Source organism: Mixophyes fleayi, chromosome 7, assembly GCF_038048845.1.
Source record: "Mixophyes fleayi isolate aMixFle1 chromosome 7, aMixFle1.hap1, whole genome shotgun sequence".
Taxonomy (NCBI): Eukaryota; Metazoa; Chordata; class Amphibia; order Anura; family Limnodynastidae; genus Mixophyes; species Mixophyes fleayi.
In genome coordinates, this window is record NC_134408.1 from 146,070,860 (window position 1) to 146,089,580 (window position 18,721).

The 18,721-nt window shown below is 41.8% G+C and overlaps 2 protein-coding genes across 2 annotated transcripts in view; both read left to right on the forward strand.

Annotated features, from left to right (window-relative positions):
- Positions 1–18,721, forward strand: part of LOC142098309 (sterol 26-hydroxylase, mitochondrial-like) — a 293,770-nt gene that overhangs the window by 242,015 nt on the left and 33,034 nt on the right. The gene's annotated exons all lie outside the window — the stretch shown is intronic.
- On the forward strand, positions 4,857–18,590 carry LOC142098310 (sterol 26-hydroxylase, mitochondrial-like). The gene is made up of 8 exons (XM_075181049.1): positions 4,857–5,066; positions 6,472–6,671; positions 8,678–8,875; positions 12,039–12,202; positions 13,263–13,429; positions 16,986–17,067; positions 17,524–17,724; positions 18,316–18,590. Exons 1-8 carry the CDS (start codon positions 4,933–4,935, stop codon positions 18,439–18,441), a joined length of 1,272 nt encoding a protein of 423 aa, XP_075037150.1. The 5' UTR covers positions 4,857–4,932; the 3' UTR covers positions 18,442–18,590.

The following is an 18,721-nucleotide window of genomic DNA, read 5'->3' on the forward strand; positions in this document are numbered from 1 at the left end:
ACCGGGACCCTCCCTGCTCACCAACCTGTACTGGGTTTTTCTGAGGGGTTACCTGCTGCATAGTCATGAGTTACAGGTCGGTGTGGCTTCACTGCATGCCATCTATCTGTCTTACTGTGTCTTGCAGAGTTTGTGTTGGGAGAATTGGTGTAAGCGAATTCTAACTATGTGCAACGTAACTGATACATACTGGTCTACCCTCCAGAATGTCCAGGAGTCTCCCTCCAGAGAGCAGGCCACACTCCTGCTTCCAGCCCACTTCCCCTGTGAAGTCGGCCAGGATGGGGCCTTGATGATGTGATTCACTGCAAATAGCGTCATCGTCTCCCCTGTCCCCCTCTGCACAATTCTGGTTAATTGCAGCACGGGCCAGCAGGACCAAGATGATGCTATTGGGACATCATACAGTGCGGGGCGAGTCCAGAAAGACGGTATTCCGTCATTAAGGGCCCATTCCACCCACCTACATAGAATGCGAAGGCGCCCAATGAGATCGGAGGGTAGGAGAGCCCCTTGATGTGCGTTGGGCGGACCATCCTTATGCCAGGGGGTGCAGAATCACAGCGGTTCTCTCTGCACATCGAGCGTGCTTTATACGTGACCTCCAATGATGACACTAAGTAACTACGCATTTTATTATTAACTATAGTAAACATACATGCCATATATATCATATATAATATATCAGTTTGTGTCCTTATGTCACTGTGTATTTTTCTCCATTTGTACTACGCTATAGAAAACCTCAGTATGCACCACTAATCTGTTATTATCTTAATTTGATAAATGGATTAGAAATGTCTGATAATTTTTTTAATTATATTATAAATTTTTACTCCTGCTCTCCTTATTGTTTGACTGGACCCTCCCTGGGCAAACACTTGGTCCTTGTAGAGTTACATAAATGGCCATATAGCCTCCTATAATGTCCGACCTTGATAACATTGCTGAAAAATGATGCTTCCCTATCCCAGGCTTGTGAGCAAGTGGATCTGTGATCTAATACAGTAATTACTGAGATGTCACTGAAACCGAGTGCTAGGACTGTACTACTTTCAGGGGTCTGTTTATCAAGAGCTCTCCGATAAGGAGCGATAGAAAATCATCATTATCATCACCATTTATTTATATAGCGCCACTGATTCCGCAGCGCTGTACAGAGAACTCACTCACATCATTCCCTGCACCATTGGAGCTTCCAGTCTAAATTTCCTAACAGACACACTGACTAGGGTCAATTTGTTAGCATCCAATTAACCTACCTGTATGTTTTTGGAGTGTGGGAGGAAACAGGAGCACCCGGAGGAAACCCACGCAAACACGGGGAGAACATACAAACTCCACACAGATAAGGCCATGGTCGGGAATTGAACTCATGACCCCAGCGCTGTGAGGCAGAAGTGCTGACCACTGAGCCACCGCAAAAATCTTCTATCATGCTATTTATCCAAAGATCTCCGGGGCAGCTGAACGATACAACTCACTAATTTTGTGGCAAAATCACACGTCTGATAGCAGTGAGGTTATTTTTGGTGATTTCCACAGCAAATTAATAAATCGATCTTAAATTTATGTTTATAAAAAATCATACATTAGTAGATTCCTACTTAGACTTCAGTGTTTCTTTGCTTAGTTGGTAAATATAGCCCCTTATCCAATTGTCACTCTGTAGCTCATACTAACACTTCTCTGTTGTTTCTTCCACTCATTTCCTGTATGCGTCTCTCTTCTCTTATTGCACAATATTAGTATTATCCCAGCAATCTACATTCATACCAATATATGTATGATGTTTTGTGTGGTGATTGTTGTGTTATATGCACACAGCAAAGAGCTGGACTTATCTGTTATCAGTGAGTCTGCTGTGCATGTACCACACTATGTTATTGTGGGAGAATGTCTGTCTTATAATGTATGTTCACCAAGGAGAAACCCCAGTACATGTCTTATACCGTTAAGAAATGGTGATGTGTTCCCTCTTTCACCTATAGGTGTCACATTATGTTGTCAGGAAGACCTCAAAGTGAAGGTGTTGCCCATAGCAACCAATCAGATTATATCATTTATGTACTACATTCTAGAACATGATAGCTGGAATCTGATTGGTTGCAATGGGTAACACCTCCATTTTTCCTCTTTAGAAGATATGATAAATCTATCCCATAGTCTTTGAGCATCCCTGGCTATAGAAACAGCTGCATAAAATAAAATGTCATTTTTAAGGGCGGACTATACCCTGTTTATGAGTATTGCTCATTGCCACTTTATTTTTTATTGAAATGTTCATTAAGGCATAGGGATACATTCTGCATTGAGAATATTATTACTCTGCATATTAGCATGTATCAGCTTGATGAGCCACTACCATACAAGGTCAAATATCAATTAAACTCCTATAGAACAGGGCACTAGCGAACAAACTGAAGGTTATTCATTTGGATATACTGTGCCATTTTAAAAATGATAAATAGTTCAGTATATCATACTTGCCCACTCTCCCGGAATTTCCAGAAGGCTCCCGAATTTCGTAATATTCGTAAGAGCAGGCAATCTCCACTATTAAATGCCGCAAATTTCAACATTTTATAATGGGGGCGGGGCTATGGTGACGCGACAACATCACCCCCCCCCCTTTTGCCCCCTGTCACATGACCTGTCCTCCCTGTTTCTCCCGGTGGACAGGTCATAAAAGTTGGCAAGTATGCAGTATATAGGGGCCAGTTTATCAATAGATAATGCTGGTGAAGTATGCTTTTATTTTGTCACTTATAGCAGAAAAATTTAGCAAAAATATGGTATGGAGTACTTACCACTTCACCGACCCAGTCACCGCAGGTGTGCGCATGAGTGAGCTAACTTACCAGACTTGGGCTTTCAGTTCCACAAATGTGAAAAAAAAGATGACACCAAGGCCGTGGAAATATTTCAGTACAAAGGGGGGAGATTCAGTTAGCCGCGTCGTGTCTTCGGACCGTCCGTGAAACACTTCGCGGCAGAGATTTGACAGATATCTCCGTTTATTTTCCTCGCACATGAACTGAGATTTCTACCGTAATTGCTGCAATGTGCGTGGCGCAATGTCCGTTCGCCACATCACGAGCAATTGAATCTCCCCCATTGAATGAGATACAATTAGGAAGATTTGACGTTAGAACATGCACTGGGGTATACTAATAGACAAAGAGCTGTGCAGCAACTCCCAGTGTCAGGCAGCTGCTGCAGGAGGTAATAGAATCCTGGGAAACTAGATACACAAGAAGAAAATATAATTTTGCCTTTGTAGAAATCACCTGTTTTTGCATTTTTAGTATGGAATACTGTGTATAAGACATAGGAGAACTTCAGAGGTGTCACCGATGTGCTACCTTATTAATAAAGGGAATGCAAGGGTTACATAATGATAGACTCGACAAACCAGAGTTGTTTAATTTGGAAAAAAAGTTGCCTCGGTGGTGATCTAATTATTGTCTACAAATATGTCCGAGGACAATGCAAAAAATGTGTCTGATGAGTAGTGAGGACTGTACAGGTGACAAGGAGGCACCAACACAAACTGGAGGAACCATGTCTTCACTAACAACATAGTTAGACTATATGCACTGCCGAGGGGGTTACTAACGGCAGCATCACTGCATGGGTTTAAAAAAAGACTGAATGTATTTTGTAGGAAGAATTGTATCAATAGTCATAATGCACAAATTAAGCAGTGGAGTGATTGATGTAGGGAATGGGTCTGATGGCCATTTATGGGGTTGTTGACTTGTTTCTACCTGCGAGGTGTGTCTTTTACCCACACCCACTATGTAGTTATGTGATATTAATTCTAGGTCTTTATGTACAGTCACTCGGTTACTCTTTAATACATTAATATTCTATATATTATTATTATTATTATTATTAATAATTTATTTGACCTTGATCTGTGTTTCAACATGTAGACATGTTATTCCTGTCTATGCCATACTCAATTAATGCTTCATTCAACTACTGATATAAATTACAGTTTTTCATTAAATCCTCTCTGTAGCAGCTGGAGGCAGCGTTACAACAAACCACTTTGCTAGTCTAGGCCCTGGTCCTGAGAGGAGTACTCTAGAATATGTTCCTCCAGATATTTCCAAATATTTATTAAGCAAAGTTCCTTTCTTTAAACTGGTGAGTTCTTCCCATGAGACCCCACCATTCATGAGATTCTTATCCATCCATTACTCTTCAGACTGTGGTGTCTGAAGTATTTATTTTTGAGAAGGATCTGAAACGCATGGCGTAGCCATACTGACCTTGGACTTGTTGGGAATCAAATGTCTCCAGGGACCGGCCATCCTGACCTTGGACTTGTTGGGAAGCAAATTTCTCCAGGTGCCGAACATCCTGACCTTGGACTTGTTTGGAATCAAAGTTCTCCAGGTGCCGAACATCCTGACCTTGGACTTGTTTGGAATCAAATGTCTCCAGGAGCCGAACATCCTGACCTTGGACATGTTGGGAATCAAATGTCTCCAGCAGCTGAACATCATGACCTTGGACTTGTTGGGAAGCAAATGTCTCCAGGAGCTGGACATACTGACCTTGGACTTGTTGGGAAGCAACTTTCTCCAGGAGCTCGACATCCTGACCTTGGACTTGTTGGGAATCAAATTTCTCCATTAGTTGGACCCGTAGCCTGTAGAATAGAGGAAGCAAGGTGCTGGGGATGGGATCCTGCAATTTTACAAGCTGCCGTCAAGTTTTCATTGTCTGTTAAATTTCATTAGGTCACACGTTACAGTGTCAGCTCGGATTAGATAACGTTTTGGATTAAAATTATGTTATGTCAAGAAATTATGTTTTTACTGTATATCATGGCAGTTCAATCAATGTCTTGTTTTTTAACAGCTGATATACAAGAAGCGGTATGGTCCATGGTGGAAATCAGAAATTGGCAAGTTCCGAATGGTGAACATAGCTGACCCAGCGATTCTGGAGGTTATGGTGCGACAGGAGGGGAAATATCCAATGAGAACTGATATTGACATCTGGAAGGTGCATCGGGAGGAACGGAACATCCCCTGCGGGCCTTTCACAGAGTGAGTCTTATGTGTGCGGCCTGCATTTTGCATTAATGAGTGTTTAAACACCCAGATTGGCCTGCGTTGCTGGAAAATATCCACACACATGAGAAAAACATGGGGATAAAGGGTGACAAATTAGTAAAGCACAAATTAGCATTAACATACCACCCAACTGTCCTGATTTAGATGGAGAACTCCCTATTTTGGAAACATTTTGGAATTGTGTCTCGGTGACGGATGCCTCTTCAAAGCTGCATGCCAGCAGTGGGTTCCGGCAGCATTAAAGGGGCATTATTTTGGGGAGGGGAATCGTTTCTCTGTGTAGCGTGACCATGCCCCAAAATTTTCCACACTGGGAAGCCCACCCTCGAGGGTTATCCACAGGTCAGTGATGCTGGGGTTGGCTGGCAGGTGTTAGTGGGATGGAGATGGGCAAGAAACAGGATATCTCCTCCCTGCTGAGTTGGTGCCTCACTCAATGCTAGTCTGAACTAGTTAATGAGATTCCTAATCCCTGTTGCTGAAGAGCAATTCTTTCTTTTAACCCCTAACAAGCATTTAAAGGGGCTGAAAGAGCTGCTCACTTCCTGTGAATGTGATGAAACGGGGAGGGAGCCCTGGAAATAGGGAATCCACCATTTATAGTCCATGGTATTGCAATGTGTTAATCCACCTGGTTCTATTTAAGAAGCTAGGTGGTTTCAGTCCATGTTCAGGTCCAGTTGAATAAAAGTTCTTAAACACCCACAACCCCAAATAAGGAGAAACATTCTTAATTAACAAAGAACATAATTATATTCACAGGATCCAAGATTGTTGATGAAGAGACAGCTGGACGGAATGTTCGCTGTAGTTTGCGCTGTCACAACATTCAAAATATTTAAGTGAAAAAGCTCAACAGTTGAGCTCTTCCTTGTCCAGTGTGAGGATACAAATAAAGTATAGACCCTGGTACTGGGTCAATGGGTGAAAAGCCCTAAATCTGTTTTCACCTGATTTATCAAAGCCTCCAGACTGGAGAATGCTATCACCAGGTACCAGTGATGGCAGCCTTCACGTAGGGAGGGGTGTGAGGCACCTCAGGATGACGATAGCCAGACATCAACCAAGCAAAAAATCCTTTTTTTTTGTTAAAATTGTTCTTTTCCATTTTTTCCAGTTTCTTTTATAACTTTATTATTTATTTTCGAATCTAGAACTGGAAGCCCCTATTTGGTCTTCCAGTTCCAGTGCGCAGAGGGACCCTGCACTGGTTTGGTGACTGGTAAGACTCCTCTTACCGCTACTTGCCAGTACCGCCGGGGAGCAGTTAGATATCCCAGTATTGTATTATGCGGGCATGACTACGCTTTCCTCAGAAACCTTTCTGCAACAATGACTATATTTACTATAATAATGACTTGTTATCTTGTTATCCCAGGCAAGCAGATAAATGGCGTTCTCTGCGGACGGTCCTAAACAAGAGGATGCTGAAGCCGGCAGAAGCCAAAACCTATGATGGGAGTATTAACGAAGTGATTTCAGATTTCATGCACAGACTGCAGTACTTGCGCAAGGAGAGCCCGTCAGGCGAAATGGTCAATGATGTGGCAAATGAACTGTACAGATTTGCCTTTGAGGGTACCGAGATAACTGTAATAACATTGCCTGTTGGAAAACATTTGCTAATGTGTGTTTGTTTTTCCTGTTTTATTTTATTTTTGCTCTAATATCTTTGACTCTCTTGAATACATGAAGCTATAAAGAAATACACTATTGAAATCAGTAAGCACCAGTTCAGTTTTGTATGTCGTGTGCTGAGAGTTGGGGGACGGATGTGACAAAATCAACAGGGACTATTTAGATTGCAATTACCACTGAGGAATTGGCTAAACTATAAGAGCCTTTTGCCAATATCAGTGTTTCTAATGCTGACCACACTCTTGGCTCTATCACCGCAGTTATGTCCAGTGCGGCTGTGAATGTGGTTGGCCGTATTAGAAAGATCCAGCTGCTCTTGAGTGGATCGTTCTTGGACATTGTGGTCATTTTGGGGCTGTGATGAGCTATAATCAGTCTGGTGTTGGTAGATCTGCAACTAAGTAATTCAACAGTATTCCTGACTAGGGGTGTTTTTATAATGACAACCAAACCTAAGGCAGCTGTCTCGGGAAGAAAGTTTTGTCGTGAAGCAAAATGAAGGGAATTATTTTTTAACAAAATGCTTGTTGAATGGAAGCAATAGTCTAAATTAGTGATATTTCATCAACATCTTAATATTTGTATACACATCTCATATAAAAATATTTGTTTGTTTGTTTTATTTGAAAGCTATGTGGTCTTTCTTCACCCAAATTCTTAAAAAAGTGTCAGAAATAACACAATAAGTAGACCTGGATGTAGTCTTGAGGTCCTCTAAAACAGAGGTACCACTTTAACCCTGAACCCCATGACCTAAAAAGGTTCTGGCTGGGACAAAGGTCTGAAGGCACAGAGATAGGCACCTCGAGGTCACATACTGTACCCCAGACCTGGGACAGATGCTGTACAAATCGTGTGGGGCTTCCCTCCCATATGTCTTTCCGGCACCCCTGTCACCACACCAGGGGCACATGATTACCTGGGCTTTCTTGCTGCCAGCCTCTTAGCGGGAGAACCAAGGAGGATTGTCCATGATTAGAGTGGGTCAAAGGTCCCCGCTAAGACAGTACTACACTGATCTAGCCAGAAGACAGGGAAGCAGAGGATTATGATACTTATACAGTATAAGAGATGAGGAGCAGTAGAGCATTAGGCAGTAGACTGGCCAGACAAACCGCTGGCGCTGCCCTTGGAGCACGGTGTGAGAGCTCAGACTACCATCTCTTCAAACTGGATTGATATTTATCAGCTCAAATGTGCAGCTCACAAGTCAAAGGATTAGAAACAAGTTAAACACATCATCATCATCACCATTTATTTATATAGCGCCACTAATTCCGCAGCGCTTTACAGAGAACTCACTCACATCAGTCCCTGCCCCATTGGGGCTTACAGTCTAAATTTCCTAACACACAGACAGACACATAGACTAGGGTCAATTTCTTAGCAGCCAATTAACCTACCAGTATGTTTTTGGAGTGTGGGAGGAAACCGGAGCACCCGGAGGAAACCCACGCAAACACGGGGAGAACATACAAACTCCACACAGATAAGGCCATGGTCGGGAATTGAACTCATGACCCCAGTGCTGTGAGGCAGAAATGCTAACCACTAGGCCACCGAGCTGCCCAATGCTTATTTTTCCACCAGAAAATGAGCTGACAGACAATATATAACATATATTGCCTAATAATAGATGGGCTCCGTTGGTTTTGCTCAAACCCTTCCTCATTGGAATGAATATTGTAAATTCAGTAAGATAACTGTGATGGAACCGAAATCCAATACGGGACCCCAGCCTGCGTACTAAGGGGACACCATTGGAGCGGTGATGACCCCTCACCCAACCAATACCCCTGAAAAAGAATATCCCATGGAGACCAGCTAGTGCTAGTTACCCCCTGGTTATCATAATAACTGGGAGAAGGGGTAAGAACGAACGTTGTCAGTGCTTATAAGTGTTTGGTGTTGCTGTATCTCTGATAATTGTGTCTCCTGTCTCTTAGGAATTTCCTATATTGTGTTCGAGACCCGAATCGGCTGTCTAGACAAACAGATTCCTCCAGAAACCCAGAAGTTTATTGACAGTATTGGCCTAATGTTCAAGAATACAGTATATGCGACCTACCTTCCGCGATGGACCAAGCGGATCGTTCCCTTCTGGGGTCGTTTTATGAAAGGTTGGGATGATATCTTTGATTTTGGTAAGTACAAATTAAATAGCAGAGAGGTGATGCAGGTATGGGATCATTATCCAGAAAGTTCCATAAATTGTGCTACCCACAGTAGGTGGAGGATCTCGGGGGTATTGTCTGTGTGTATGTCACTTCAATCCTCATTACTCACGTCACAGTGATTATATCGCCATGTATCACATTGTTATTAACTTGTGTAGCAGTGGTCATCACAGTGACTGTGGGAGAGGCGCTTGGTCATCGTGTCTGTATCAAGACTTTCCCTTCCTCATTATCCTGTGTAGCAGTGCTCCTGACTGTGATTGTAGGAGGAGGAGCTCAGTGATAATATCTATGTGTATGACTTTCCCTGCCTCATTACCTTGTGTAGCAGCGCTCCTCTCAGTGACTGTAGGAGGAAGAGCTCAGTGATAATATCCATGTGTATGACTTTCCCTGCCTCATTACCTTGTGTAGCAGCGCTCCTCTCAGTGACTGTAGGAGGAGGAGCTCAGTGATGATGTCTGTGTGTAGGAGTAGGACATACTCCTTCTCATTACTTGTGTAGCAGTGCTTGTTGCAGTGACTGCAGGAGCAGGAGCTCAGCAATAATGTCTGTATAACATTGTCAACTAGTAGCATCGAGTGGTTTTTTTTTTCCTCCAGAACTATCTTTATAAGTGGTTTCTTAATAAAAGATCTCACAGCTGTATCATAACAAATGTTGCATGTCTGGGGCCTCTGGAACAAAAGAGTAAAAGAAAGAGCAAAGATTCAGTGGTCATCACTATAGTGATCATATAATATAGTTATCATATAATCATATAATAGTGATCTTTACTGTTTAAAAACAGATTAAACAAAATGACATTACCATGTTTGTATTTTGCGTTACACACTTCTTAAGGTACGTACAACCTTAAATCTAGATCCATTTAGAGCAAATATACGGCAATTATCATCATCATCAGCTCATCAAACTGCCCCTGTCTTGTGCAAGTACAGCATTTACCTTGATAAGGAACATATTGTAGATCCCATAGATTGTAAGCTTGCGAGCAGGGTTCTCTTACCTCTCTGTCTGTATTACCCAGTATTGTCTTATTAATGTTTGTTCCCAATTGTAAAGCGCTACGGAATTTGCTGGCGCTATATAAATAAATGATGATGATAATGATGAATCAATGCATATTTTCTGCTGTCAGTCATACTTTCATGAATTCGCATAAGTGAGAAGATCAGCTCATAGCTTGGTCTTATATTATATTATATTATATTTCCACCCTCCCTCTTTAGTTTTGATTACTTTTTCTTCTTATATACAGTTCATTGCTTAACTTGTCTGTAAGGTTATGCACCTACATCATCATCATCATCATCATCATCAGTTATTTATATAGCGCCACTAATTCCGCAGCGCTGTACAGAGAACTCACTCACATCAGTCCCTGCCCCATTGGAGCTTATAGTCTAAATTCCCTAACACACACACACACACACACACACACACACACACACAGACACATACACACACGCAACCTACATGGAGCAAATAAGAAAGTTTAGATTAATTGACTAGCAGCATGTAAAGCACTGCTGATATCTGACGATTTGTGTGACCTACGGGGCAGGTTTATCAAACCTTCTTAAAAGGAAAAGTGTGGTGTTGCCCTTAGCAGCAGCTCAGATTCTAGCTATCATGTAATAGTGGGTACACACTACAGTGTTTCAGTCGAGTATTGGGCTAATCAGACAATAAACGATCGCTCAGCCTGATATCCCATTAGTGTGTACACAGAAACGATGAATGATTCTCGTTCCAAAGCTCATTGTATCGTTTCATTTGATTTTTAAAAAGAACTAAAAATCTCGTTTAGCTATAGAACGACGTCCTTCCAATCCTGCAGTATGTCCGCACTCACGGCCAATTGCAGACAGTTTCTCCAGGAGCAACGCCCTTCTGGGAGTGTATATTTAAATTTATGATGTTGTCTCTGCCTCTCCCACATGGTACGGTGTCTAAACGTCAATCAAATGAAAATAGTGTGAAATAATAAACCTCTTTTACAAGCTCCATATGTCATTCATGTGTGCCTGTATACCAGTGTATATAGCATGAAACACATTTTCTCATTACGGTATCATTTATTTACTTATGTGACATGTGTCCATCTCTTCAATTCTGTATTGTTATATTAACATTATTCCATGTTTGTTTCCTATACCTCTGTGTATTTAAATTATTTGTAAATATAATGATGGCAGAGCAGGAATACTATATATATATATATATATATATATATATATATATATATATATATATATATATATATATATATGTATATGTGTGTGTGTGTGCGTATTGATATGTCTACATGTACAATTGTACCTATTATCAGTCCTTAATTTAAATGTATTTATTATATTGCTATTGGGAGGCCATATATCGGTACAGTGTCTATGGAGTCACAATCTTTTAAAACGATGTTATGATAGACAAAAATCAATGTTCAGACTTTAAATCATGTAAAAATTGTTTAAAACGTGTATGGTGTGTACGCATGGATCGGCATGCTGATCAGAACTTCAGTCGTTGGTACAATCGTTATAGATAACACATTGGTTGGATATTTCTGTAGTGTGTACCCAACCTTACAGGTACAATTGCAAACAGCTTTTGCAGTCCGGGCACATACTACCTGTCCTGCCTGCTGCCTACACACTGGGACGCTCCTGCTGTATAACTCCAAATCCGGGGCTTCACTTACATTTTCACTCCTGTATTGCACAATGTTTGTCCAAGTGCACATTTTACACCCAGTAGCTGGATTTGTCCCTAGCTCCAAATCAGCCCCTATATTGCTATCTCAAAGGCTTTCCCAAATCTGCCTTTCAACCAGTGCATAAAAAACAAAAAGTGCCCATGGATAGAACCATCTTAGTGCTCAAATCCACACTTGTCAAAGTACAAAGAGACACAACTAATGCCGAAGTAGATGGATAACATCACAAACTTTGGGTTACTTGTGCACTGTGCCACCATTAATCTCTGTGTAGGATATATCTGAGAAATGGATATAACATTAAAGTTATACTTTCTATTCTGTCTCTTGGATGTCGGTTATATATCTTTCTATTCTTTAGCAGTACAACAGGGTGGCAGTATTATAACCTCCTGATTTATCCACTCCAGGGAAGAAGCTGATTGACAGGAAGATGAGTGAGATACAGTCCAGACTGGAGCGCGGGGAGGAGGTGCAGGGAGAGTACCTGACGTATCTGCTGTCCAGCGGTAAACTGAGCATGTCCGAGGTGTACGGCAGCGTGTGCGAGCTGCTGCTGGCTGGTGTGGACACTGTGCGTAATCAACACAGATCATTCTCATGACGGTGCTGCTAAAAAAATATTACAAAATCTGGAAGCAAAATGAGACACAGGGGTCTATGCATCCAGCTTATATGTTTCCAATGCATTAACTGCCTAACGGAGGAGTATCACAATCCCCATAGATTACTACGGGATTGCAATGTTCTGCAATGCATCAAGCTTTGATAAGCTTTGCACTGCGCAGACAGGTAACGCCATCTCAGGATCTCGGCAGCGCTCGGCTGCCGGTAAATAGGAAAATTAGATCACAGAAGAGGGGTCACTTCGCCGGGGCTCCCAGATTAACCCCGGCATGATGCCTTCAATCGGTGCATAAATATGTATCACTGTGATGTGCAGCGATGCATATTTAGTTGCACCCCATCCTATTGATGCATAGACCCCATAGTGCTTTAAATTAAAATAAACTACAATTACACAGAATTTCGTCATCAGATTAACTTATCTGCACAGCCAGATAATGTTTTTTAAAAGAACTCCACCCAAATACTTGTTTGATAAGATGATTTGAAAATTATTGTTAATTAACATCTCTGCTGCTTTCTAGGGGGGGGGGGGGGAGCCTATATTATATTTTTTAACCTCTCCACCTGTACGGTGGTGATTTCAGCCAACATTTATCAGTTCAGTTTAATGGCATAGAGGTCTGAGCTCTGAGCTCCTTGTCCTGCTCACTGCAGTCAGCCAGTACTGCTGAAACTATGTTACAGCGTTCTCCAAATCAGTGAACATTTACAGCCGCAGTGAAGGTGATTACGTTTTTCAGCCATAGTGCAACAAAAAAGAATGAAATAACAGTGTTTGCAAATCACCTTATTATCAATTGGGAGATCCAAACTAAAAATAAGTTTTACTACAGTTTACACATGCAGGACTCTGCTTCATAAATAAACCTTTTTGTTGCCAGTTATGAGGCAATGTGCAACAAAGCTACAATCCACTGTAAATGTCATTTTACGATTGATACATGTGGATGAAAACACCACAATCACCTTCATGGTAACCTCCTGTTTTTCCACTGCTTTTCCAGACATCAAACACATTATCTTGGTCTCTGTATCACCTGGCAAAAGACTCCGAGCTCCAGAAGACCCTGCATGAAGAGATCGTAAAGGCTGTTCCTATGGATCGTATACCTGTAGCTGAGGATATAACCCGAATGCCCTTACTGAGGGCAGTAATTAAGGAAACGCTGCGGTAGGTCCAGATGCGTCTAGAGATCAGAGTTCGGGACTTTTATCTTAATTTAATTATTAATGTTCAGTTAACAACCAAGTGATGACAGCCGTTATCAGGGGGTACAGCTGTAAAGGGCCCGGACAGACCCCTCCGTCGGTCCGTGCCCCCTAGTCTGATTGATGTGATTCTACATCCCTCCGCAATGCGGTGGCTCACAGTCATTTAGCGCGTGATGTGGTGACATCATCACTTCGCGGTGTGTTCCCAGTCTGGGAGCCGCTTCATTGTGTCAAGAACCAGGAAAGTGAATTGGGGCTTGTATTGTAATGAGGGAGGGGGCTGCCAGATTAATTTGTACTGGGCCCCACAGTTTTTTGATGGCAGCGCTGACCATTATGTTATATAAACTGTACACCATTCAAACACAGTGAATTTGGGGTATATTTAACAAAGTGTGATGGTGCACTAACGTGCACTTAACATACAATTCATGCCTCGATGTGTCCCCCGCATATTTATTAAAGATGCATCGCAGCAGATATCGTGGATATCTGCTGCTTTGCATTCTGCTTCGTTTTGGGGAGCAGTCACCATTCAATAGTATGGTGACTGCTCCCTTTTGCAATCTAACAAGTTCCGAAAAATAGTTTTTTTCGGGAACTTGTCTTGATAATGTACCAGCTGGAGCTGGCGTACATTATCATAAATGAGAAATCTCAGTGCTGTCAGCTCTGCTCCGAAGAGCAGAGCTGAACAGCGCATGTGTGGAGGGATCATGTGATCCCTCCCTGTCACTCAGCGCTCTCTCTCTGCAACGATAGTTGCAGAGACAGAGAGGGGATCTTTGTGCGCATGTGCAGTTCTTGGAACTGGACATGCGCAATTGAAGAATGAAGAGAAGACCCGGAGACAGCGCTTCCGAAGAGGGGGGTAAGTATGATTTTTTACATCACAGAAACAGCAGTTTTTCGGAACTGCTGTTTCTGTGCAGGGTTGTACATAAATGTGAGAAATAGTTCAATCCTTATCATTGCGATAAGGATTGAAAACTATTTTTCACTTTATGTTAATATTGATAAATGTGCCCCTTATTAATCATTTAAATACAACCATCATGGCATTTATAATAACATAATGTCAGTTGCACAGTTCAAAGCATATGTGCCTACTCTCCCGGACTCCCAAAAGAGCAGTCCTCCCTCCTGGATCCTGCCGGAGCGGGGCTTGATGACACAATCACTCCATCATAGTCCTGCCCCGAGCCACAGATCGTGATTTTGCACAATTGGGGGCAGGACACAGTGATGCGATCTCGTTGCCATGCCCCCTAACGCACTTACCTCCTGACCTCCCCTCAGGGATCTCCCTAAGGGCAAGTTTGAAAAGTTGTCATGTATGTTTCAAGTGTTTCCAAAGATGGATTCACAGATAAAATACTCTGATAGGAGAGCATCAGGAACTTGTGTGTGTGAAGCCAAAACTCTATTTCCCATCAGGTCGAAGGGGCGCAGGAACTGGTCCTGTCTCACTGTTATGCCCTCTACTCACCTCCATTACTGCGTATTAACACATTTGCTTTATAAGTGTCGCCCATTGCTGTTCCAAGATGACATAAAAGACTCATTTTTATGAACTCTGAAACTTTTTTCAGTGCAAAATTCGTTAAATGATTCAAGATGCCAAAGTCAGCTATTGACAGAAACTGGAAATGTCATGAAATGCGTTGTCATCCCTAGATATCATTCCACAGGAGATTTTATCCCATTTAAATGTTACTGTGATGATACAGTTCCCTGGGAGTCTGGGCTGTAGGACAGGTGGATAGAATGAGTAATTGCAGTTTATGTTGTTCGTGCTGTTATTTGTTATTGTATGTAAGGAGCAAGTTGTGTGGAGTTCGTTCGCCCCATATAAGTGGTCTTGCTCCAGTTTTCCCCCACACGCCACACACTGGTAGGGTAACGTTACTGTCTGTCTATGTGGGAGAGAACTGGGACGGGACTGATGTGAATGATAAACATTTTTGTTGCTTAGCGCTGTGCAAAATAAAAGTATATAATTATAAATAGAATTACCGATACACATTTAGTTGTGCTGTAATGGGCTTCTGTTACTTAGTACTGTGGCAATATTCAAAAGTTTTATGAATAAAAGAAATTGTGGTTATATTTATTGATATTTAGTTACTGCACTGTATTATAGAATCCTCATTTGTAACCTGACACACGGATCACGAGAAGGGAAAGCCACAAATTATTTACAGCTGCTGTTGTGTCATGACAGGGACAGATGCAGGATTTGTAGAGGGGGGTTTCCACACCACACCACCAGTGGGCGTGACCAGCATGCCTGGGGGCGTGGCTATAATTTTAGACAGTGCTTGGCTGCTCTCCAACTCTTCCTATCCCCATAATATACATGGGCAATTCTGCGTGCACTACTGTTAGGTGCGCGCAACTCTCCCTTTTCAAGCAGAGCCGTGTGAAGCAAGGACAGGGTCCAGCCACCTCAATTATACAGTGTCCCAGACTTGGAGGGGGCTTTCCAGGCACTAGGACCCCCACCCCCCTCGGTTTGCCTATGCATGAGGCAGCGTTAGACAGTCTCTAAGGAGTGATCATTAGGCAGTTTTTAACATGAGTGCATTAGACAGTCTCTAAGGTGAGATCCCTAGACAGTCTCTAAGGTAAGAGCATTAGACACTCTCTCTGTTGAGAGCATTAGACAATCTCTTAGGTGAGAGAGCGTTAGTCTCCAAGGTGAGAGTATTAGACAGGCTCTAAGGTGGGATCATTAGACAGTATCTGAGGTGGGAGCATTAGACAGTATCTGAGGTGGGAGCATTAGGCAGTCTTTAACGTGAGTGCATTAGGCAGTCTCTAAGGTGATAAACTTTGCACCTTCTAACTGCACTTCTGCAGACTCCAACCAACGTATTAAAAACCTTCACACATGTAATTAAGAGACAGCCACGATGTTCTCTCACTGACAGGCACTACAAGAGGTGCAGCCATAAATTATGTGCAACTGACCTTATGCTCTATATTCAGCTTTGATACAGCTTTCAAGGGTTTTCCAACTATTTAATGTACGCGCCTTCTTGCAACTTTTGCTCCTGTCCAGTCCTGCAGAATATATTGGTGCTTTATAAAGAAAGTATCATGAACATTTATCTTTCTGCCTCTCTCTGGTTTTCACCAGATATTTAAAGTCCTTTTATATTTGTTCAGCAGCATTTATCTGTGCTGCCCTATGACCAGTTCTGCTCTTTGTACTGGATAGAATCCCACCAACAGCTTTATATGTAAGAAAAATAATAGATATGCATAGAGAATATATAGGGTTTGGATACAAAAAAAGATAAAACATTACATTTAGTAAACATTGCAGGAGGCCATGGCCAGGTAACGTTAGGATCCCCCGGAGATGTTCAGCACTTTCAAACCATGGGGCTGCCCTCATGCCGATTTCCCTCTCTTAAAAACATTCCAGCTGAGACAATTGGGCGGTAGAAGCACTGCATTATGGGAAGGACAGTTGTCCTAATACATTTTTCTCTCACCCCCATCTACAGATTGTATCCTGTTGTACCGACCAATGCAAGAATGGTCAATGAGCGAGAGGTGATAATTGGAGACTACAAGTTCCCTAAGAATGTACGTTTTACAAACCCATGTGATAAGAGTGAATATATTACAACATGACCTGTGTAACGGTATTTTTTCACCAATTTGGCATTAAATGTTTTTGTATTATACTTGCGCTGGTGTGTTAACTTCTTTGAACATTCATTATCATCATCATCATTTAGTTATATAGCGCCAACATATTCCGTAGCACTTTGCAATTGGGAATAAACAGAGTAATGAAACAATACTGGGTAATACAGACAGAGAGAGGTAAGAGGGCCCTGCCTGCAAGCTTACAATCTATGGGACAATGGGAGTCTACATGAAGTTAAGTGACACATATTGCATAGTGGGCTATATTGTGTATGTAATATATATATATATATATATATATATATATATATACGTACACACACTAATTACACACCTGTATGAGATTGTACGCAGTCCTCTCTTTCATTCCTGTGTAATCTCTTCCTGCAGACACTCTTTGTTCTGTGTCATTACTCCATCGCCAGAGATGAAGCCAATTTCTCAGAACCTGAAAAGTTCTATCCGCAGCGGTGGCTACGGGACAGAGGACTGACGCATCATCCGTTCAGTTCCATCCCCTTTGGGTACGGGGTGCGAGGCTGTGTGGGGAAGCGAATCGCTGAGCTGGAGATGCACCTAGCGCTGTCTCAAGTAAGTCTGTAGGATGATCTGGAAGGGGGAACGATGTCACCCAGAATTTTTCATCTCAAAGTGTAAATAAACTAAAATATATATTTTGAAATATTGTTGTGGAAGGGGCTCTGTACTATTTTACATTTCCATGGTTGTAACAACTTTACTTATAAAATCATTCTGTAGGGACTCAATGATCATTTCCATATTTTTGTGAAACTCTGCCCCACATCTCAAGTCAATAAGACTCATTTATGAACTGAGAAAACTAGTATATATAATAGACTGAGATATCAAGTCAGGTATAACATATATGAATAATGGCCTCTAAGATGGTCTTTTAAAATACTGTATATCTTTATATTTTTGTGGAGTTTGTAATATATCAATAATGATACAGGGTACACAAGAGCTGCCATGTACAGATACAGTCACTGCTCTATAAATCACTTTTCCTTATAATTTGTCGATGTTCAGAGTTTTAATGCGACTGTCATTAATTCTGCGCAGCGCCTCCTGCTGGTGGTAATAGAATATAATATATAATAATATAATACTAGGTTGATACAGGAAGATTAACACTCTCTCTAACTTTCCTCTCTCCTGCAGTTGATCAGGATGTTCGAGATTAAACCAGACTCTCAGCTAGGAGACGTCAGATCCATCGCTCGTATCGTCTTAAGTCCGGGAAAACCGATCAACCTGCGATTTATAGAGCGGAATTCTGAGGATTAGGAATTCAGAGATGGACAATTTATAACCATCATCAATTTTTATGTTTCAGAGTCAAGTAACATAAAACCGGTGGTAATCGAGTTATCGGGGCTGTAATTATTCCGATAGTGAACAGAGCAACATAGAAAATATAACTACTTACCAGTAAATAGACACAGAAGAAATCCGATGAGAGGACATCGCAACACTTCCGAATGACGTCAGTTGCGTATGCGACTTGGAAATGTCAACTTTTAAAGAGGCAACACACAGACCCAGATAAGTTTTACTTTTGGGTTAG

What these genes read in the sequence shown, in the direction of transcription:
- LOC142098310 (XM_075181049.1), top strand. Translation starts at nt 4,933, where the DNA reads ATGGTGAACATAGCTGACCCAGCGATTCTGGAGGTTATGGTGCGACAG. An exon ending in GTACAGATTTGCCTTTGAGG is followed by an intron (nt 6,672 to 8,677) that starts GTACCGAGATAA and finishes CCTGTCTCTTAG; the next exon opens with GAATTTCCTATATTGTGTTC. An exon ending in GGATGATATCTTTGATTTTG is followed by an intron (nt 8,876 to 12,038) that starts GTAAGTACAAAT and finishes TATCCACTCCAG; the next exon opens with GGAAGAAGCTGATTGACAGG.